The 22,906-nt window shown below is 40.2% G+C and overlaps 1 protein-coding gene across 4 annotated transcripts; it reads right to left on the reverse strand.

Moving 5' to 3' along the window:
* Positions 1 to 1,544: 1,544 nt before the first annotated feature.
* Positions 1,545 to 19,215, reverse strand: PCF11 (PCF11, cleavage and polyadenylation factor subunit). Of its 4 annotated transcripts, none has more exons than XM_026863879.1 (16): positions 18,133 to 19,215; positions 15,720 to 15,908; positions 15,129 to 15,320; positions 13,179 to 14,284; positions 12,734 to 12,923; positions 11,997 to 12,639; positions 10,415 to 11,910; positions 9,925 to 10,026; positions 8,513 to 8,600; positions 6,648 to 6,767; positions 5,995 to 6,100; positions 5,234 to 5,417; positions 4,600 to 4,755; positions 3,455 to 3,547; positions 2,924 to 2,959; positions 1,545 to 2,337 (listed from the first exon to the last, which is right to left on the reverse strand). In XM_026863879.1, the coding sequence occupies exons 1-16, from the start codon at positions 18,229 to 18,231 to the stop codon at positions 2,128 to 2,130; spliced, it is 5,010 nt and encodes a 1,669-aa protein (XP_026719680.1). In that variant the 5' UTR covers positions 18,232 to 19,215; the 3' UTR covers positions 1,545 to 2,127. The 4 variants fall into 4 exon arrangements, with proteins under 4 accessions (XP_026719680.1, XP_026719604.1, XP_026719829.1 ...); XM_026863803.1 differs by having other exon boundaries at positions 5,995 to 6,103; XM_026864028.1 differs by lacking the exon at positions 9,925 to 10,026 and having other exon boundaries at positions 18,133 to 19,214.
* Positions 19,216 to 22,906: the final 3,691 nt, after the last annotated feature.

The following is a 22,906-nucleotide window of genomic DNA, read 5'->3' on the forward strand; positions in this document are numbered from 1 at the left end:
AGGGGGAGGAGGAGCTCGGCAGCGCCCATCGCACCGCGCGGCGGCGGCCGTGGGCAGGGCGGCGCCTCACAGCGCACGGGCCGGGAGTCCGCCCTTATCGCCGCACCCTCTCCTTCCTCCTCTCCTCCTTCTCCTCCTCGCCCTCCTCCTCTCCCAGCGCCCGACGCCACAGCAGAGTTGCAGCGGGCACAGTGTGCGCTTACCCCGGGCCCGCCGAGCCCACGGGGAGGGGGCGGCGGAGCCCGCTCTCCCTCGGGGAGGGGAGACTGCCCCTCATGTGGAGGGAGGAGTCACCCGTAGGAGCTGCGATAGTTGCCCGCGGATGGCTAGAGGGTTTTTTTTTCCTGCAGTTACAGTCCTGCTCCTCAGCCCCTTTAGCCAAAACCAGCTGGTGCCCTGGCTGAGACAGGTTCCTTCCATGGGGTGAAGCACCCTGCATTTCCAGAGTCCTGCTTGACGGCAGGAGGAACCCTTCGCACTCAGATTGACAGGTGCACGTTGATAATTACACGGATCAAGGAAGCTCCATGTAGAGAGAACTCTCCTTATCACTAAGAGAATCGTCGTAAATCCTCTTGCTGCAACTTACAGGTCTCTTTGTTGTATCTAGCCCTAGTAGAGCATTTTACTCCCTTTTTCTTACAGCCTTCTACATGTTTAGAGACCTGCCATCACCGCTCAGTCTCCTCTGAATTTCAATTCGTTTACAGTGTTGCAGAACACAAAGTATCAGCTGGGTCAAGCCTACATCCCTGTTCCAGGAAGAAAGTAACACAGAAGTAACTCCCTACAGCACAGCCAGCAGCCACACACACCATCAGGAGGAGTGATTTATCTGTGATTAATGTCTTTTTTTTGTTCCTCTGTATTTTTAAGGTTGACATTTAAAACAAAGCACACTCACAACTATGGCCACAACCCTTAATAAGAGTGTCAAGGAATTAAATTCACATCTTAAGAACTGCTTGGAGCCTGGTTGGGAAGATGGGAAGAAGTGCTGCAGCCAACAGCAAAATCACCTTCACAGCTGATTTTGAATTTTGGTCTCCCGAGTATCCTGGCCGCAAGAGTAATACACTAGGACTGCTACACTGACTTTTGGGCTTATGTCTTGCTCCCAGCAGCTTGAAAAATATTCACTGGACATATGGCAGTGAAAACAACATTAAATGCATATTGTCCTAAAACACAATCCCACAAACATGCCAGCCACACAAACCCATTACTGAAAGGAAGAGACTCACACTCAAATATATGCTTAATTTTATTTATTACATTTAAGAAATATTAACATCTCAGGTTATCTGGTTTACCATCTAAGTCCAGTCATAAGCAACAAAAAAAAAAGTTAACTATGTTTCAAATGAGCATTCTTACATTCATTCCCCCCTGTCATGTAAAGAAAAGTTTGTTCAGCTGTATTAAATTCTTATGTGTCTGACTAATGGAAAAAAATTATTAAAAATGTCTTAACTACCAGGCATCCTGGTTTGTTAATTGGTTGTTGGCACTTGTGTTCACAATCAAGCACTCCAGTTGGTTTGTTAAATTTTCCCCTTCTACCCAAGAACTGTCTTTTTGGTTATTTTTTTTTAAATATATCTGGATATGTAAGCTTGTTTAAATAAGTTTAAAAAGAAAAGAAAATAAAGCTAAGGTTGTCTGAAGTTTTGCGCTGATTCCCCTTGATAACCCACCTATGGGATAACTGAAAGAAGTTACTTAATTTTTCTGAATCTTACTGAGCAAAAGTTCTTTTTAATTCCATTTAAACTGAAAAAAGTACAGAAACACTGTCTTCATTTGATGGTGTGCATAAACATTACACTCCATATATAGCAAAAATATCTTTTATTTATAATTTACATTTCCACAAGTGAAAATTGTACATTTTTACATATACCATTTCATTCCATTAAATTTTCACGCATCCACAGAACTTTCACACAATGACACCTGAAACTGTGCAGGCAATAAGAAATTCAAATACAAAAATGTATTTATTAACAAAACAGTAGTTGAGGCCCTGCCTCAGTTTGAACGATTTTATTTCATATAAAAAGTATTTGCCTTCCAGAGTTAACACAGCAGCTCTTCTGTAAAAAAAACAATCATACCTCAGTTTGTTTAAATAGACTCATCAGGTTCTGTTTTAATATCTGTAGATGCAGGTGTGCTCTCTTCTGCACAGGCAGTAGGGGTGTCATCAGGTTCTTCTTTGACTTTAGGTGAGTCACAGGACTCTTGTGTTTCTTGTTTAACAATGTTCAACATTATATTTAGTGGATTTTCTACAGGAGTCTTGCTGGGAGATGGTGTGCAATCAAATGATGATGTCTGCAAAGTCAATGTCAATGTAGCATTAACACACAATAAAATAACTGATTTTAGCTTCTTATCCTTTTTCTGAAAATGCAAGCATGTTGATAGTTAAGCATTCAAAATCGAAACTTCTACTTTATCAAGATCCTAAGAAAACAAATTTATTCTTTAACAACTTTTTCACACTTAATTTGAAAAGGTATCATCCAAGCACTGATGAAACATTGCTTAACACATTGCTAGAATCTATTCTCTGCTATCCCCAGGGGAGCTGTAACTCCCAAAGCCTTAAAAACAGACTGCACAACCATTTACTTAATTTTTGCAAATTCCTAAGATTACACACATTACTCAAAAATAAATGATGTGTTTTCAAACCATGGTTTTGGTTTAGTCATGTATGACACACAAGCTGTCACGGTCCATCACAAGGAGAAATACATCTTAGCTAACTCTGTATTACAAACTTGCCATGCCCAAGGCCTTTGATTCATTGTCTACTCACAGGCACATTCTGAACACATCTGCTCCCTGCAAAGCCAGAGATCAAGCAAACAAACTGAAAGCAAAATACCTCCAAAAATATGAAGGATTCACTTACGTTTTGGTAATCTTCATAGCAAGATGGATGGTAAATCTGAAAAAGAATTGTTACACGTTATAGCAGGATCACTAGCTACGAACAGAACAGTTTCAATCACACATACCACACAATTTGTCTAGAAAAACAATGGTATGAGCAGGCCAAAGTATGGTGCCAAATATAACTGGGAAAATATTTTGTGTATATTTATTTACAAAAAGTTATCCTACAGAAGCCTGGTAAGTGTTAGGAATTAAACTTGTGTACAGCTGCATACAGAAATAATTGAACCAATATCTACACCCATATACAGAGACATTCAATTTTCTTTTAGTATTGCAGTACAAGGGAAGGTTAGTAAGCCTATAGTAACAACACCAGAACTTCACGCACTTCCAAAGGTTGAGAAATTTATGTATTTGAAGGCAGAAAAACTACCATGGGAATCCTTCAGGAAAGAAAGAGCACTTGGCGCCCCCCCCTTTATTTTTGCTATAATTCTGTAGGATTTTTTACTCTAAGTATCACATGTAAGTAAGAACAAATTACCTTTTCATCTACTCTGATAGCATTCTTCAGGTGCCACTCTTCCTCTTCTTCATCCCAATACTGTTCAAATTGCTCCCGGCAAATTTCACAGCTCTGTAAAGTTATTCGAATAACAGATAAATGAGGTTATTGCAACAATTTACTGAACACATGAACTTCAAGAATCTAGTAACAGTCAAAAAAGGGTCTTTTAAATTAAGTACATTGAGACTACAATATGATCTTTCCTCCACATTTTAAAAATAACTTTAGAAATCTTTTATTATAAATTATTTGAGCATAGTTTGCAGACAGAGCAATGATCATCATCTGGCCTTGAAGACTGTTGTCACTTGAGAAAGGTGAGCTTTGCCCTTTCAGCTGGAAAGTCTCTATGAAACACTCTGGAAAAATCTAATACTGTTTTACTGTCACATAGGACAATCCAGTACAGGGAGTTAGTTAATTTTATTTATGGCATTATTTTCACTCTTCCCCTTAACACAGAGTCTCGAATTAAAAAAGGCAGAACTTTTAGATGAAGTATTAACATTTTTAGTACTTCTGTGCAAAATAATCAACTCTGAGAACAAAAGGTACTTTTTAAAATTAAAACAGAGGCCTTCATGGCTTGATCAGTAGTTTCTTAGAGGCTTGCACATAAAACTAAATTGTAATTCTACCAACATTTCTATGTGATTAGTACAGCAACTCATCTATCAAAACACAGACCTAGTGGTTACTTTAACACTGAGATATTTCTTTGTCCTGATGCCCATCTTCTACTCTGTGTCAAAGCATCAGAAATACAGCAAACCCAATCATTATTTGAATGACAAAGTAGCATTTCCAATTCACTTGCTCTATTTACTCTTTCTATGGAAATGTTCAGTAAATTAACACACTTTGCCCATTTCCATTTTGCTAAAACGATGGAGTGCCAGTGGGTGTAGATTTTTTTGAACTACAGGTGATTTATACTACTGTCTGCTCCCAGGCAACAACCATCACATACACAAATACACCACCTGTGAAGTGGCTGCAGAGGTCCAAGAACAAGACTTCAACCTACATACAGCCCACTGTATGAAAGAATGCTGTAAACTTCTTTGAAGTATTAGATCATTCACAGTATTGAGGCTAATAAAGGCAAGCTGAAAACTTACCTCAACTGCTCCAGCTGGTCCAGCAGGGACACTCTGAAACTCCTTCTCTTTCGCAGCTTCTTGTGTCTTCAACACAACCTCTTCATTAACTTTTTCAAAATACTGGCTTTTTGCACGCTCTTCTAGATCAGCTATTTCTTCAAATTCAATCCAGTCCTGAGGAAAAGAAGTTTTAATTCACACTCAGACACTTGACAAATAGCCAGAAATATTTAAAAAAAAAATCAATCTCGGGGGAAAAAAAAAAAGACAGCCCCGAAGTACCATATTTAATATTACTTTGTTAAAACTGAAATGCTTTTCACATGCAGCATTAGCACAGTGCCTGCTTTCTCACAATACTACACTTCAAAAAAGGCTTTCTCCAGAAAAACCACTATCCTCTAATTTCCATTCCATTCTCAGTGTGACGAAAACAGTACCAAGAGCTTCAAACTGTTTATTGTTCATCATACAGTTGCCTTTTGTATTTTGACAGCCATTTGAGAACTACTTGAAATATCTAAGACATCACTGTTTACCAAAGGCCAACTGCTGTGATGATGCAAATTTCAACTTCAATCCTACAGCGGGTACATAAGTAAAGCACAGAATCCTGCCTATAATTTCTCAAGTGTCCTACTGCATTACTTACTGTTAAACTGTAGTACCATCTTCTGTGTGTAATTTTTCTGCTAACATCTTTTTCTGTCCGGTTCTGACGATAATGCCAGTCTAAATGATCCGCATAAACATCTGTCTGTGAAGTAGTGAATCTCATTCCACATGAATAACACTGAATGCCAGTGTACAGTCGATTTATAACACTATCATAACGCCTACAAAAAGAAAAAAGAAAGCCTTAACATATCTTAGAAAACATTTCTCAGTAAGTTGTTTCATATGCCAACAAGAGTAGAGAAAAAGCACGGATCTATTGCAAGTTTAAAGCACACAATACAGCTAAATTCTTCCTGATTTGATTGTGATTGACACAATCAATTGAAGCACTTCGATAACAAACAATGGGCTCATATTAATACTCATGAGAAGCATGCTAGTGTTGTGTCACGCCTACTAGCTTCATCACCTAATAGTGCATAAAATGGTAACGCCTGCATTTCGTTCAGCTTTGCAAACTACCATAAAGGTGGTAAAATTAGTAGTAACAAAGGAAGAAACAATTGACAAATATGTATCACAGCCTTACTGATTAAGTAACAACATACAATTTGTGTAAAGATAGTTTTCCCACATGAATTTTCCCTCTCTTTCCTCCCTCAAACTAGTATCAAAAACTGCAGATCCTCTTAATCAAAGTGACTTTTAAAAGCTCTCAGCTGTCTTGGATTAACTATCTAGATACTCCCATGTCACTATTCTTACTGCACTGTAAACCCATTCTGCTATACGCACTGTCTGAGTTCTTCAACTATGAAGTTAGTGAGGTCTGGAACATTTTGATCTTCATTCTGGTCATCATCTTCCTCTTCAGCAGCTGGCTGGGCTGATGTTTCATTCACTTCTAGAAAGCATAAAGTAACCATTTAATGAAACTTTCAGTACATCATCATAAAGAAATGACATGCTCCTGCAAGTTATTTTTATTCAAATATTAATAAATATGATATGACTATGCTAAAATAAAAGTGTGCAATAGCTAAGTCGATCTTCTAACAATATTTTTAAAAGTGTACAAGATACTGGAAGTTACTCAGAATTTCAATTTAGGAGAACAGTTATTTCACCTCAGTCTTTGGTATCAGAATTCAGTCTCTGATTCAAAGACACAGAAATGTTTCAGAAACTGGTAAGAACTGGATTATAATCAAGAACAAGTTATCCAGGCACAACATCAAAGACAAAACTGACTGCTCTGGATAGCCAAAGTGTACAAAATAAACAAGATACTAAGAATTTACTCCCTCACATGCACTCATTTTCTTCCCAAAACCAAAGTTCAGTTTAAAAAAAATAAACACATGCAGGAGTTCACAAAAGTTCTTATACTTAGCTTTACGCTCAGCTGTGGATAAACTGAGAAGTTAGAACATAAAGGATCTACATACGTGCTGAAGTGGAATCAGTTTTTGACAGTTTGAGGATCCCTGTTGACAGCAGTTTAGCAAACAATTCATTGACATCAAGCTGTCCAAGATGGTTATCAGGATATGAATGTGGAAGGGCTCCTGGGGAAAAACATTGACATTCAAGGAAACAAAAGGTTAGAAATTTACTTTTATCAGCATATTTCATAACACACTTTTCCTTCTGCCTCCTATTTCTTCTGGGGTTTATTTAAAATTTTTTATCAAATGTCTTTGCTTTATGTCCTTGGCTAATTTCTTCCCTTGCAACATCTCCCTTCATAATGTACTCAGAAGTGCTATCCAAGCTACTTGCCCATATGCAGATCTTTACTGGGTAGTATTTACTGAAATGCAGTATTTTCCTTATTTTATGCTTACAGAATCACAGAATCATCTAGGTTGGAAAAGACCTTGAAGATCATCCAGTCCAACCATCAGCCCAACACTGACAGTTCCCAACTACACCAGAGCCCTCAGCGCTATGTCGACCCAACTCTTCAACTCCTCCAGGGATGGGGACTCCACCACTGGAGGAGCCCATTCCAACACCCAACAACCCCTTCTGAAAAGAAATCCTTCATAACACCCAGTCTAAACCTTCTCTGGTGCAACTTGAGGCCATTCCCTCTTGTCCCATCACTTATTACTTGGTTAAAGAGACATCCCCAGCTCTCTGCACCCTCCTGTCAGGGAGCTGTAGAGGGCGATGAGGTCTCCCCTCAGCCTCCTCCAGACTAAACTCCCCCAGTTCCCTCAGATGCTCCCCAGCAGACCTGTGCTCCAGACCCTGCACCAGCTCCGTTGTCCTTCTCCAGACACGCTCGAGTCATTCAATGTCCTTTTTGTAGTGTGGGGCCCAAAACTGAACCCAGGAATCGAGAGGTGGCCTCACCAGTGCCGAGTACAGGGGTCAGATCCCTTCCCTGTCCCTGCTGGCCACGCTAGTGCTGACACAAGCCAGGATGCCATTGGCCTTCTTGGCCCCCTGGGCACACTGCTGGCTCCTGGTCAGCCAGCTGTCAATCACCCCCCCAGGTCCCTCTCTGACTGGCAGCTCTCCAGCCACTCCTCCCCAAGCCTGTAGCCCCCCTGGGGGTTGTTGTGGCCCAAGGGCAGCCCCCGGCATTTGCCCTCAGTGAAACTCCCCAAGTTGGGCTCAGCCCATGGCTCCAGCCTGTCCAGGTCTCTCTGCAGAGCCTCCCTACCCTCGAGCAGATCAACACTCCCACCCAACTGGGTGTCACCTGCAAACTGACTGAGGGTGCACTCGATCCCCTTGTCCAGATCATCAGTAAAGATGTTAAACAGGAGTGGCCCCAACACCCAGCCCTGGGGGACACCACTAGTGACCAGCCGCCAACTGGATTTATGTCTATTCACCACAATTCTCTGGGCCCAGCCATCTGGCCAGTTTTTTACCCAGTATATTTCACCAGGGCCAAATCTACTACACCTACTTTAACCATTTATGACTTTTTAGAAGATTTTTGTTACTAACAACTCATATACTGGGAATGTCTGCACATCCTCACAAACGCAAGCCAGACCTACAAACTGGTGCCTTCTAGAAAAGCAGACCAATTTTTATTTTTTTTTTTAGCACAACTACACAGCAAATCCACATAGTTAATGAAAACTAATGAAAGCCTTCACTGTTTGAGGGAAACCCCTGAAGAGATGATGGTACTACAGAAACCACACCTATGGCCACCTCTCTGAGGAGGCTTCCCTTAATCCACACAGACCTAGTACACCAGGGCATTCATTACAAAAGGCTTAAGTTTTATGGCAACTAACAGAACAATCCAAAAAAATATAAGGAAGTTAATTTTTTTTTTACGCACCTGCAGGGTTCTGAACAAAACTTCCAGGATTTGGCAAATACTGTTGACCTTGGCCATAAGGCCCTGGTTGAGCAGACATAAGAGGAACCTGTGAAAGCAAACATTCAGGTTTGGGGTTTTTTTGTATAATAATGCAATTTAAATTTTCTTTTTAAAATTTTATCATTAACCTCTAGATGTTTCTCAATAATTTCATACGTATTAAACTCCTTCCTGGAGCGAACTATGTCCGTTTACTATTGAAAGGTCTGCAAATGACTACATAACCTTTCCCTCATTTTCCACTAGAAAAATTTCTGAACATATACTCATTTTGCCCAACATTAAAAAAAAAAAAAAAAAACTTTTCTTCTACCTATTGAGCCTTCAATCACACTTTGCACAGTTCTTCCTTTTAAATTGCTCCTGTTCACCAAAGCAAAGCTCATCAGAAAGAAATCTGAGAAACTGGTAAATGTCTATTAACAAATGCCATCTCTATTTTAGCATCCATTATACAAAAACAAAAATCCTGAAAGCAGATTTTTTCAGCAAACCAGCTACAGTAAGCTTCAGATAGAAAAAGTGTTTATAACACACTTGTAATAAAAATAAATTTTTCCTATTTTTTGGATTTACAAATTGTTTAAAATTTTATCCCACTAGAGGTTAGCAGGACACATTACCTGCTTTCGTACAGCCAGTTAACTCCTCAATTATTATTCCACAAATTAAAAATGCTCTCCAAAATCTCTACTGAAAGAAATTACATCATTTTCACTGATGTAAAGTAGCATTCTCCCGTTTTGAAGAGAGCATTTCCAATAGGCAACAGCAGAAATAACTGAACTCATAAAGCATGCTAGTGCCAGGAAAATTTTAAGACTATAGTTCAACAATATCTCCATCTTTCTCAATTCCCACAAGTTAGGGCCATCTCCTTGAAACTGGCTTGTCACCAGTACTAACAGCTGCAAAATACAGCAGAATTATTTTGGTCCATTTTAATTCTACGCCTCTGTCCTGATTTTGGCTGGAATAAAGCCAGTTTTTTCTTAGTAGCTGGAACAGTGCTGTGTTTTGGATTCAGTACGGGGTTTAGTATGAGAAGAATGTTGATACTATACTGATGTTTTTAGTTGTTGCTAAGAAATCAAGGACTTTTGCAAGTGCACAAGAAGCTGGGGGGGTGGGGTTGCGCAGAGCAGAGCCAGAGCAATGCTCAGTATACAGATGAGGTTTGACCCTCTCTTCCAGGGTTGCAGTTTCAGAATTCTCACTTCTCTGGGATAGCTAACCAGGAATGGGCTGGGCATTGGTCAGTGGGTGGTGAGCAACCACACTGTGCATTACTCATATTTTCTATTATTATCATTATTATTATTTTACTTCAATTATTAAATTGTTTTTATCTCAAACTATGATGTTCTTACCTTTACTCCTCTAATTCGCTTCCCCATTCCCCAGGATAGGGGAGGGTGAGCAAGCTGCTGCATGGTGTTTGGCTGCTGGCCAGATTCAAACCACGACAACCTCTTAAAAAAATTAATCATGTATATTCACTAACATTAGCTGTCACACTTTATATATAATCCACTTTTGTGCAAGTTTAATGGAAACACCACAGGCTTCCAATTACTTAGTTTTGTTTTCAATTTAAAAAATACTAATTTCACTCTCATTCTCAGCTACAAAGTAATTGTAAGGACCCACTATTTTAATTCTTAAAAGCAGGTTCTTAAATAAAAACAGCAATGCATGTTCTTGAATTATGTAGAAATTACTGAAGGATGACTTTTTAAACTTGGAACTGGCTCTCAGTCTGCCAGCTCTTCAGAAAAATCTTCAATTTTTATAAGAAAAAGTGCTAATTTTCTACATTCTACTTCTGCAAGCGTGCCATTTAACGCAATCAATTCTTACCTGATTACTTCCCAGTGGCATATTATTGAAGTTCCCATATTGAGGACCCTGAAGAGTTTTTTCATCAAAGTAATGTCCAGCTGGTCTCAATGGGAAATTCTGTGCTCCTGGGCCAGCTGGCCCATTGAAATTTGATCCAGGTGAACCATCAAATATATCAGGTCTCTGGAACGGCATCCCATGAGATGGTCCATTGTAGCCCTGGCCGGGATGTTCGACAAATGGACCACCTTGTCCATATGGTGACATTTCTAATCTTGAGGCAGGATGGTTAGCTACATTTTCAAAACGTGCACCTTGAAGGCCAAGGGGCAAGTCAAATCTAGAGGCTGGCTGGTGAGGTCCATCAAATCTTTGAGGTATGGCTGTATCAAATCGTGGTTGTGCCTGTTGGCCAGGTGTCCTTTCAAATCTTGGACCAGGCTGTCCATGAATTCCATCAAATCTTTGCAAGAGAGGCAGCTGTCCAGGCTGACCATCAAATGCAGCTGCATGACAACCATCAAATCTTGGACCAGCCCGACCCAGAGGACCATCAAATCTATGTCCACCAGCTCCCTGGTGTACTGGTCCATCAATCAATCTAGGACCTACACCTGGCTGACCATGTGGTCCTTCCAATCTCAGTCCAGCACCTGATGGTCCATGTGGCCCGTCAAATCTCAGCCCAGCACCTGATGGTCCATGTGGCCCCATAGGCTGACCATGTTGCCCCTCAAATCTGAGGCCACCTCCAGGTTGGCCATGAGGCCCCAATGGCTGTAAATGTGACCCCTCAAACCTGAGACCACCCCCTGGTTGACCATGAGGCCCCAAGGGCTGACCATGATGTCCCTCAAACCTGAGAACACCCCCTGGCTGACCTCGAGGCCCCATAGGTTGACCATGAAGTCCCTCAAACCTGAGAACACCTGAAGGCTGGCCACGGGGACCCTCAAACTTGAGGCCAACTCCAGTTCCTTCAAATCTAGGACTACCTACAGGCTGCCCTGCAGGCCCCTCAAACCGCAAAGACCCACCGATCTGCCCAAGAGGTCCATCAAACCTCAGTGGACCTCCACCACCAACCTGTCCTGGTGGTCCTTCAAACCTCAGGCCCCCTGCCAGCTGCCCTGGTGGCCCATCAAATCTTAGAGCTCCAGCTCCCCCTGCTCCTGCCAGTGGTCCATCAAACTGAGATGCACCTGCCCCCACCAAAGGCCCCTCAAATCTCATAGCAGCCTGTCCAGGTGGCCCATCAATTCTAGAACTTGAACCAGCAGCAGCACCATCAACAAAAGGGCTTCCCTGTCCATCTACTCCAACTCTGGAAGCAGCCTGCCTAGGTGAGCCATCAAATAGAGGTCTGTCTTCCATTAGCGCACTTATCCTCTGCTTTGCTTCAATGCCTCCAAATCGTGATCCTGGGCTTTCTGGAAATGGTGCTTTCTCTGGATCTTCATATCTAGCTCTTTTGAAACGTTCACTGAATGGTGATCTTGGCTCCTCTCGAACACCTAAAAAAACCAGAACAGATCAGATAGCCACTCACTAAAATGTTGCCCATTACTTAACAGGTATAAAGTAAAGCAAAAGCACATACCAGCTTGCCCAAGTAGCTGTCTTTCTTCACGATTATCAAATCTGCAGATTGCATCACCATCTATTTTCTGGAACTCTGTGGTGCTTTTCCCCTGTTGTCTGAGAGTATCTCTAAATTCATCTGATTCTCCCCAGCTGTCGTAAGGATCAAAGTTCTTAGAACCTCTTGCTCCTTTAGTTGAATTCTGTTCCTCAAGTCTTCGTCGACTCTCAAGTGGTGAGAGGTTATCAGCAAAAGGTCTATTAGTGCCACTTACAGGAGAGTGTCTCCTTGATCTTTCTCCAAATGGTTCTTTCCTGTCAAACTGTACTCCACGCTTGGCTTTTGCTTGCTCACATTCTATCCCAGAAAGCAATGAATCAGGTATATGGTATTCCAAAATATCATCTGGATCCAACAGATCAAGCCTTGACAATGAATGCTGGACTTGTGTTCTTTTTAGTTTAGCCTTATGTTCATAATATGTTAATTCTGCATCCGACAGAAGAGGTTTCTTTTTCAAACCACATTTTTCCTCTGTAGGGCTATCCCAGACACTACATCTGTGCTTCCCTTCCTGATACTGGAACAGCTGTCGGATCTGATGAGCTACCATGAGGAACTCATCTTGTGTTATTTCACCAGATGTTAAGCGTTCATTGGCCTGTAATATAAAGTTAAAGTTCAGGCTTCCAAAAAGAAAAGCAAAGCACACAATACCAAAGATGCTTCTATGGAAACAGATTTATTAGTATTACCTTCTTAAGTAACTCTCTCTTGCTTGCAGATGTCAATTCTTTGGGAATCTGTAAATTGGCATCCACACTTAACCGGTGCTGCTGCTTTGGTGCTCGGGGTGATAAAATTCCTTTACTATTAGGCCAGTTTTCCCGGTGTCTTTGGTGAGGGGATTTACCAAGTGCTTGGTGTTCTTCATTCTGCTGGGAGCTGAAAGCAAGCATACATTTAAAATATTGATTACTTCTTTATTCAGGACCTAACTGTTACATTCTTAATTAGAAATGATCAGGACAAAACATCACTATCACCTTAAAATCTAAGTATGCGCCATTTCCGTATTTCACTAGTAGAAATAAATTAATCAGTTTTAACAATCTGAACACTGCCTCCCAAAGATGACTATGCTGAAGACAGCAGTAGAATGACTTCAAACAGAAATTGTTTAAAAAGATAGTAACTTACTTTTTATTTTCTTCCCAACCAGATTTCCACCTCTTGCCTGATTTGGATCCTTGCCAGTTTTCTGCATTCTCTTTTGGATCAGGAGAAGCTTTTGTGGAATGCTGGCTTGCTGCTTCTTGAGGCCTGTCTTCTTGGGCTTTTTTCACTCTCCTCGGATCTCGCACCTCTTGTTTAACATTTCTCTTATTAGAATTTCTTTCATCTCTTGCTGCTTGTGTGCCTTCTTCAACATGAGACTGCTTAGGGCCTATCTGACGTATCTTTCCAATTTTAGGTGCTGATGAAGTGGGAGATAAACTTCTAAGTCGTCTTTTGGGTGATCTCCTCTCTCGTCTTTTTGGAGAATGTGTAGATGGTGACCGTGCCTTAGGAGACCGTGATCGTGATCGCTTTCTACCACTTGATCTCCCTTGTTTTCCACCCTGTTTTTCTGACTCCTCTGTATTTGTGTCTTGTTTCTGAACAGCACCATTAATTACTTTATTTCTGCTGCCTACTGGTCTATGTTCACATGTCTTATGTTCCTCTTTTTCTTTTTTCTCTATATTTCTCCTCTTTTCTTTTATCTCCTCCTCTTTGCCCTCTGACTTATCTTGAAGATGTCTTTTCAGTCTTGGATCCCGCTTACTAATTTCAGATACTTTTGTGCTTTCACATTCCTGGGTTTTAGTATCTTTAGTATTGGGTATCTTATTTTTCAAAGGAGATGGTGATTTAGATTTTGCTTCTGACTGGTCAAGTTCTTTCTTCTGTGTTTTTTCACTTGCTTTTAATTTTTCTTGCTTTGAGTTTTGTTTTTCAGCCTGTGTTGTTTTGTTTGCCTTGGTATCAGACTGACTGGTCGTGTTCGGTGGAAATTCTTTCCGATGAGATTGATCTTTAGTGTGAGAAGAATGTTGAGCCATCCGATTAAGTCGAGGATCCCTATTTACTATTTTGATATCATGAAGCGGAGGACTTGGGGATGGTTTATTTTTTTCGGATTGCACAGCAGTTTGATGAGGTGGTTTAACTGTCATATGAGGTGTGGGAGACACGTGTTGCTTGGAAGGTGCTGGAACTGAAGCTATAGTAGATGATCCTTGCTGAACACTAAGAGATACAGCCTGAAATAGGAAAAAACCCAGCATTAATCTGCATGACACAACTACCCCAGGATGCCTGTATACTGTCTGGAAACCAAAACTGTAAGTAGAAATGTCTTGAAAGTGGTAAGATTCAGCCATTTAACTGAAAATGACCCATTAATTGCTAATTATAAGCATTAAAATAATGCAGTACCATTACAAAAGATCAAATTCAAATACAATGCAAAATCAGTACTACAAGTCAATATGGCAAAATATGTAACTTAGGCAGATTTTCTCATTACAGCATTACTTTTTTCTATATATTCCACATGCTCACAGCAACTAAGCTGCCAAGTATCTGATACAATTTTCATACTTCTACACTTCAAAGATGCTTTATTTTGGTATCATCAACTGTCAACATAGCAAGACTTTCAATTACAAATGTGAACCAATACAGCTTAAGCGCCATCTTCAGATGGTGGCATCAAACCAACCTGACCTAACAAGGGAACTGACTATTTCCAACAGTCAGGCTTCCTTGTTCTATAAGAGCAAATGTATTTGAAAAAGCCTGTCTTCCTGTAAGCCACAAGAAGAGGTGAAAGATGAGGATCATAGGTAAGCATCATTCTGGACAGACGTTAAAAACAAACCACAAAGAACTTGTTTTTTCTACTTCTACTTTTGAGTGTAACTCTGAAGGTTTCTAAGTAACAAATACTGTTCAGGAACCCCAGATCAACTTGCATTGCTCTAGTCCTAGAATAGCTACACTTGCCTAACATGAGCAAAACTAATGTACTGCAGTTACCACTTTAGTCAAGTACTGTCTGAGAGTGAAAGGCCCAACCGTAATTTCATCAACTATCCTACTCACCAACTGTGCTTTAGTCTGTTCCAGCTCCAGCTCTAATTTTTTTTGCTGAAGTTCTAACAACTGCTTTTGCTTTGCAAGCAATTGCTGCCTTATCAGTTGCTCCTGTGTCAAATTCTTTTGTATTTCAGGAACAGCTGGAGGAGTAGAGGCACCAGAAGTGACAGCAGAGGTAGGTGCAGTAGATTCCTCTGGCTAAAAACAGAATAAAAAAAGTTACACTTAAAATCCTGATGTAATCCACTAACTCCATCTCCTTTAACTGTTATCATGATCCAGTACTGGTACTTAGTTTGTACAACAGTTATAAATTGCATTTTTAATGCAAAATATAACTAAAACAATTTAAAACTTTTGCCTGCTGTGACAGGTGGATGTCATTTAATATAAAGTCCTCAATGTTCCAAAACCTAGAATACAGATTTGAAATATAAAATCCAAACCCATGAAATATTCTGAATTCAGAAATTCCTCTTACCTGTCTACAAAGGTCAGACACTTCATTCTCAATATACTAAATTGCAAAAAGCAGCATACAAACAATGAAAACTACACGTATTACCATCTGTTCATACAGTAGGCATAAAAACTTACCGATTTATTTAAAAACTTAGGATTCACATGGATGCTAGAAGTATTCACATTTGGGGGCAGAGGTTTAATTGGCCAAGCAGGATCTAATGAGTTGACTCTGACATCAAGTGCATATAGTTTCTTCAAAGGAAAAATATCATCCCATGTGGAGCGTAATTTAAATAAACTTTTTCTAGTATTTTCATCCACCTAAAACAATAAAACAATTCTATGGCTTGTTAAGTTAATATAAAACGATTTCTTAAACTTTTCTGTAGAACTTAAGACTTCATTTATTTACTATTGCTATCAACAGTTTGCCACTTTAACACATTATACAGAATTTATAAGCAGTGCAGATCATACATCTATACCAACAGAATCAGATAACAGAAGCTCAAATGTGGAATTGTTGTTTCAAGGCCATTTGAAGGTTTTATTGGGTATTACCATTCTCTGATAATTTTCTTTCAACTTTTCCATTAGCAAAATTCTCATTTTACTTGCCCAATTTCTGTGGAAAAAATACAGTAACAAAAATACTGAAAGGCAACAGCCTCTGAGACAATACATTATTCAAGTGTTTGTGCTGAACAGAGTATAACAATGACAAACAAATCAGGAAACAACAAACTTTGTGAACAGAAAAGGTGTTTTGCTCAGCTGTTTAGTCACTGAAGGATTTTCTTCCAACAAACACAACAAAAGGGGTATTAGCTAAAATGAAGTCAATTATATCTCAGTTCAGCTGCAAAATTAGACCCATCCGTGAGTCACAGATTAAGCGTACTTGTAGGAGCAGTGCCTCTTTTATCTATTCATGGTTAGTCTGGATTGTCTCATGACAGATAAATTAGAAATTTACAGTAAAGCAAAATTAAATCTCGTAGCTTGAGTAGTTCAATTAAACAAATTAAACACATCTGAGGACAAAATATATGCAGCTGTCCTAATGTCAAATACTGACTGTGTAGATGGTTTTTGCTGCAGTTTTATTTTTAAAATGTTACAGCAAGATACAGAATAATCTGGAAAGTTCGGCGGTTCTTTCAGGGAGGAGCAGGAACTTCAACAAAAATTGTTCATCCTTAGCTACTGGGGGGGGTGCCTCTACAGTTTTCAGTGAAAGGGTATGAAGTTCACTGCAAAAGGTGTGGAAATGACTGAGCAAAAGCTTCTGACTTCAAGTGTCTAAAGACACCTTAGTGACCATTTTACTGCTAAACCAAAATTTTTAACAATGTCAGTGCTGGAATTCTGCTTGCATCTTTCAGCACGACAAATTAAGCTATTAGAAGTGACTGCCACTCTACAAATTTAATTAATACACATTAATTAAATAGTTCTAGTTAGCTTGGTAGACACTTAACCTGTAAAACTATGATTAGTTATTATCCAGAGCTTCAGCTGCAACATTAAATGCAGCTCAGTAAAATAAAATTCACAATTTAGTATGGGAAAAACAAGTGTCTAGCTATCTATCTACTCTACACACAGTTGTTTATCTGTTCCTTATTTCATCATGCATTCTACATGTGAAAACCATATATAAACCACACTGGGATCTCAGATCCTTGCTGATACGTAATGATCAGTAAATATGCAAAAGCTCCATTCATCTCATTCATATGAGATGCCACTTTCTTATAGCATACAGGAGACCACAGAAGTTAACCCTTCATTTCTGATCCAACTTAAACCCACCCTTTTAAAAACTGCGACTTTGATTTGCCTTTCTCACTGAGGAATACGCACAATTACTTCACTGAGTTTAAAGAGCAAAAATTAAAAGATATGGCAATTTTCAATGTTGAATGACATTAAAACAGGTATTAAGTAATATAGCAATACATTCTAAGACCCCTTCCCCCCCCTAGCATTTTTTTCATTCAAATCACAGACCACCAGGAGAGAATCAGGTATCAGTGCTATTCAATCTTAGACAAACAGTTTAAGTGCTCATTTTGCACACCACAAATTAAGTAGATCAGACCAAATCTAACTACAGGAGAGAGAAGCTCTGAGAAATTCACAACAAACTGATTCTCGGTCTGTTCTTCTCATAAGAACTATTTACTATCTTAAAAATAAACCAACAATTCATAATTAATTGGTCTATACATCACAAAAAGTCCATCCAGGCAAGCAATCTGCACCCAAAATACTGTTAGTAAAATCTTGCCTGGATAGGAAAATTACAGACGTTTATGAATCAAATTAAGTAAGACTTTGCATTCTTCAGCTACCATGTCATTTACATGCTTGATAGCAGCAGGAATAATCTTCCACAGTATAGACACAGTACTGAGATTTATAAAAAACGATCCATTTGTGTATTTCACCACCCAAGAAAACCCAAAACTGAAAGCATGTATTTATTTTACCAGGAAGAAATTTTGCTTAGAATACAGAACTTTTCTGAAAGTGTATATACCTTTTCAAATACACAAATAAATGTTGCAACTAGGTTTTTAGTAAATGCAGTAAGATATTCTCTTCCCACATTCTTGACAATGGAATCCATAAGGTACATAACAGGGAGCTTCTCTGATGCAGGAGCCTGGAGTAATAAGAAGAAACTGAGAAGTTTAGTACAACAAAAACATATTTTAAGCTTTTTAAATAAAGGGATTGCCAGTCCCAGAAATACAGACCTCTCTTTTTGGTTGCCACTATAAACACCAAGGGATTTGGCTTGGGATTGTTTATACAAAAACTTAAATCTGGAAAATCGATACTCAGTTCAAAGTATAACGCAGTGGGTCTATCACACAAAAAAAAGAACACCTTATTTTGTTTGCGTATCAAAGCTTTGGAAAAAGGAAAAAAAAAAAAAAGAAGAAAAAAGAAGCCCACAAGACAGTATTGCTGCTAGTGCACTGAGTGTAACCTTTCAAAACCCACTTGAGAAAATAACTTTAAGTTAGCAGGAAACCATCGTTAGCACTTCAAGGAACTTCTAAAAAATAGTTTATAATTCAAACCTCCTGAATGGTTGTTTTTCTGGATTTCACAGAACACAAATCAGACTTCTGGCAAATAGCCCAAACTAGTGAACTTCTGTAGCTGCAGATTATATGTTGAGTATCACAGTCTTTTCATAAACTACACGCAGAATAGGTCACAACTATTTCACTGTAATCCAAACAGATGAAGCAAGGAGTCCCATTCTCTCTTGTCACCTGTAGTGACAGTTCAGAATTCCAGAGTGCATGCAAAAATGCACAGTCAAAAAGTTCAAAATCCAGACAAAACTCCAATCATCTACTTGACCAGGTAAACGCACAAGCTCAGGAACTGCAACCGTGATTTTCACAGACAGGAATCTTCAAACTTCGGACACATCTTTGCTACAAGAGGAGACTTGGCTTTTGTTGTTTTGGTCTTGGGTTTTTTTAGATCCTTTTTCAAAACTTGTAGCAAGTTTGTTCCATAGAAGTGTGGTGATGCTGGACCACTACAGCGTCTTCTAATGTACACAAAGCACTACCAGCCCAAACCAAGGTGATTTTAATGCCCACCATTGGCTTTCACAAACAGAAGGCACAGCAAAGTTCCAGAAAACATCAACAAGTACACAGACTTGTTGAAATGGACAACACGAAAGACAACACCACAAGCCGTGTGGTGACAGTGATCCCTTAGAAGAGCATCCACTTGTAATACTTTAAAGTCCCATTCACCATCCGGTAAGCTCAGGATAAAACCAGAATAACTTCACTCACTGCTCATTTTAAACAGGATAGGCTCCTAGGTTAATTAACAACACCTTACTTTGCAGCCCCACTGTCCAGACAAGTGTGTGAAAGTGCTCTTCCTTCACAATTTTAGATGGCATTTCTTCCCCTTTAAGGTAGTTCACAGAAGGGCACCGAGTCAACAATACTTGTAATATGGGTAAATCACAATGTCTCCTCACCCTTAAATGTGTATTACTTTACCATGACCTGAAATTTAATATTGAAAAGGGCAGAATTCCTGTTAGTTGGGGGTGGGGGTGGTGTCACTGCCTCTGAGCATACTGAAAAAAGTAAAAACAGGCAGGTGGTGTATTTTGTACAAAAAAAGGCAGAAAAACGCAGTTAGGTTAGTTAAAACTTATTGCAGCATATTAAAAGCCTATCTTACACTATGACATAACACTGAACTGTAAACAAGCTAATATGCAAGTGTTAGAATAAAGGCATCTCTCTAGTCTCAAAAATCAAAGACTGTGGGTCTACAACTACTTTATATTAAAATGCCTGTGGAATAATGGTTTCTTCTTTAAAGCAGTCTGCACAATGGCACATTAAAAACACTACTCTAAGCTCTGAATGCCTTCCTTTCTAAAAAAATGACAGTGCACTGTTTCTGACTTTTAAAGTCAGCTGCTAAGTGAAACAAAGAGCTGTCTCACAAGTACCTACGCCCATTTCACCAATGTATGGAAGTAACTCACTAAGCTAAGCTTCAAGTCTGATACACTGGGGAATCCATACAGTAGCAAAGGCACTGTACAAGTTTAACTGTCACTTTCATTATGTTCAGGCTGTTAAAAAGTCATCATACATGGAAGCACCGTTATCTAGTAAGCAAGCCTACTTCAAACAGAATTAGAAGCTCAGCAGCATACCCTGCTTCAAATATAAGCTACTCGGGTGTCACGTTTTAAAGGACCATGACTTAAATACGGTTGGAATATTTAAGTCTTCTCTTCTGGAAATGTTTATTTTGTCAAAGTATCCAGCACATATTCCAAAAACCACAAAAGGGGATCCCAGACTTGAATGTATTTTGTTTTCAGACCATCTATACAGTTTCCCCTAGCAAGAAAGATGCCCGCATGACACTAACCAAAAGGCAGGGAGGTGCCGCATAATCACCAGAACACAGAACGCTAACTCTGAGCTCACCAGCATAATATTAAAGACTTCATTACAGAATTCCCACTGTTCCTTCAAATAATGTAGGAAAGCTATTGTTGGAAATGTGTGGCTTTTTTATTAGTTTCCTAAAAGAGTTCAAGTTTAAAATCATATCTGGCAATTGAACCCCAAGTCACAAACTTGTGCCAAAAGTTTGTTTTAAAAAAAACAACCTTGTATACAAAATGGGTCTCAGAAACAAATTCTGCACTATACAATGGTAAATAAAAAGACAAATACATATTTCACACTTTTTATTTACAAATATTATAATACCAGTCACACATTTCAGAACCATTTATTAAATTGTAAAGCAGACCACTCAAGTTTTACACTAAACAAACTGTCTCCAGGCAACACTTTTAAAAAGTGGCTTAGTAAAGGAGATCACTTTCCCAGAAACAACTAAAAACTTGCCTTGAATAAACTACAGTCACAAACAGTAACTAGGCAAAACTAACCATTGATACAGGATTTAAGACATCTTTAAAAAAAAACACACTTCAGGGCAGGCTCTAAATCACCCAGAAATGAAAAAAAAAAAAAAAAAAAAAAAAGACAGCATTGATATTTATCACAAATCATTTTACACACATCCACTGCCCTTTAGGAGATATAATGGTGAGATCTATTAGATTATGAGGTCACCTCCCCAAAGAATGGCAAAACTCAGCCACCGGCAGCATTTAAAACTAGACTGGAAGAAGTCTGTGGAACACTAAAAAGCCATCCTGCATTGACAGAAAGATAAGATTAAATAACTTAAGAGATCCTTCCCTCCCCATCATTAGATAGTACAATTCTCACCATTATAAACCACGATTTAAAGCCAAAGGAAAAAAAGCCTGTGAACACCTGAGATCAGAGGGAGCAAGGGAAACAACGGGGGAGGGGTGACTGGCACGAATAGGGGGGGACTGAAAGAAGAACCCTTTTCTTACAAAATGCTCTAGTTAAAAAGGTGCTGTAAACCCCCATCCATGTGCTGTGGCTGACTGATGTCAGCAACTGCCTGGGCTGGGCTCAGAGGGAGCCTCCTCTTTCCCTTCTTTTTATATCATGTGCCTTTCAGACGCCATGTTAGGATCCTACAGGCTGCTGCAGTTTTTACAGTCAGGGAGAATTTCTTCTTCCCCATCCTCAACCAATAAACTTTTCTAGCCAAAATAAATTAAGTACGCACACAACACTAGCATAACTCAGGGCACAGATCACCTGAAATCCATAGATTATCCCAAGCCCACAGAATTTTCTCTAATCAGGCAGAGCAAAACAACCCCCATCACCACCACACACGCTTCTCTATCCGGAGCAGATGATCACCTTTCACCCACAAACTTTTCTATAAGATAAGGGTGTCCACCCCCCACCCCCAAATTAATATCTCACAGGGACCACACTGGGAAAATAGCCTTATCTTAACTGATACTTAGAAGTCGTTATATTTAGCCTTTCAGAAGTGGACAATTTGCATGCTATAAATTTAACCTTACTTTCATTCCTTTAAACTACCCCCCAAAAAACCCAACCCTCCACCAAAATCTCCCCGTCATGCCCTCTCTAATGATCGCAATATTCATCTACTGTCGAAATCGCTAAATGCAAGGGTTTAGACACCAGATTCGAGACACTGAATACTGGCTCCACAGCGGGGGAAAACCCAGCTACAAGGGCGAGGTGCTGCTGCCCAGTCACTGCCAGGCCGCCATGTTGTGTCTGAAATTTATACGGGGCTTAAATCGCGAGCCATGCTGCCCTCCCAGAGCTTTTGGTGGGGCGAATCCCAAACCCTCCCCTACTACGAACAGGGTGGTGTGGGGGCTGTTCCCCTCCCTCGAGTCCCCTGCTCCCTACGGGGTGAAGGGTAGAAGAAGCAGCAGTCTTAAGCTTATAAAGGAGGAGCCCCCGACGTCTCGCCCCGTGCTCCCTGATCCCATCTGAGACGCTTCCCTCCGCCTGCTTCCCCCACAGCGGCCACAGCCTCCTGGCCCTCTCCCCACTGACCCGGCCGGGGCACTGCCCACCCCACCCGAGTCCCTGACACCCTCCAACTCCGCCGAAATCCTGCTCTCTCTGCTCGCCCCCAAAGTAGCCAGCCCCCCCTCCGTCTGCTGAGCTCTCCTGCCTCGCCGCCCCCCTCCATCCTCGCCCAGGCCCCGCTACACCCACCCCGCCACTGGCCTCCTCTCCCCAGCCGCCCCACTGCCTCCTCCTGAGCCTCTCCCTCTCTCTCGCCCCGTTTCCCGTCCCTCAGGCCCTCTCACCCGCCCGGCTTCGCTGTCTCTCCTGCCCCCTCTTCCT

This window comes from Athene cunicularia (assembly GCF_003259725.1).
Source record: "Athene cunicularia isolate RWA chromosome 1 unlocalized genomic scaffold, athCun1 chr1_part1, whole genome shotgun sequence".
Lineage (NCBI taxonomy): Eukaryota > Metazoa > Chordata > Aves > Strigiformes > Strigidae > Athene > Athene cunicularia.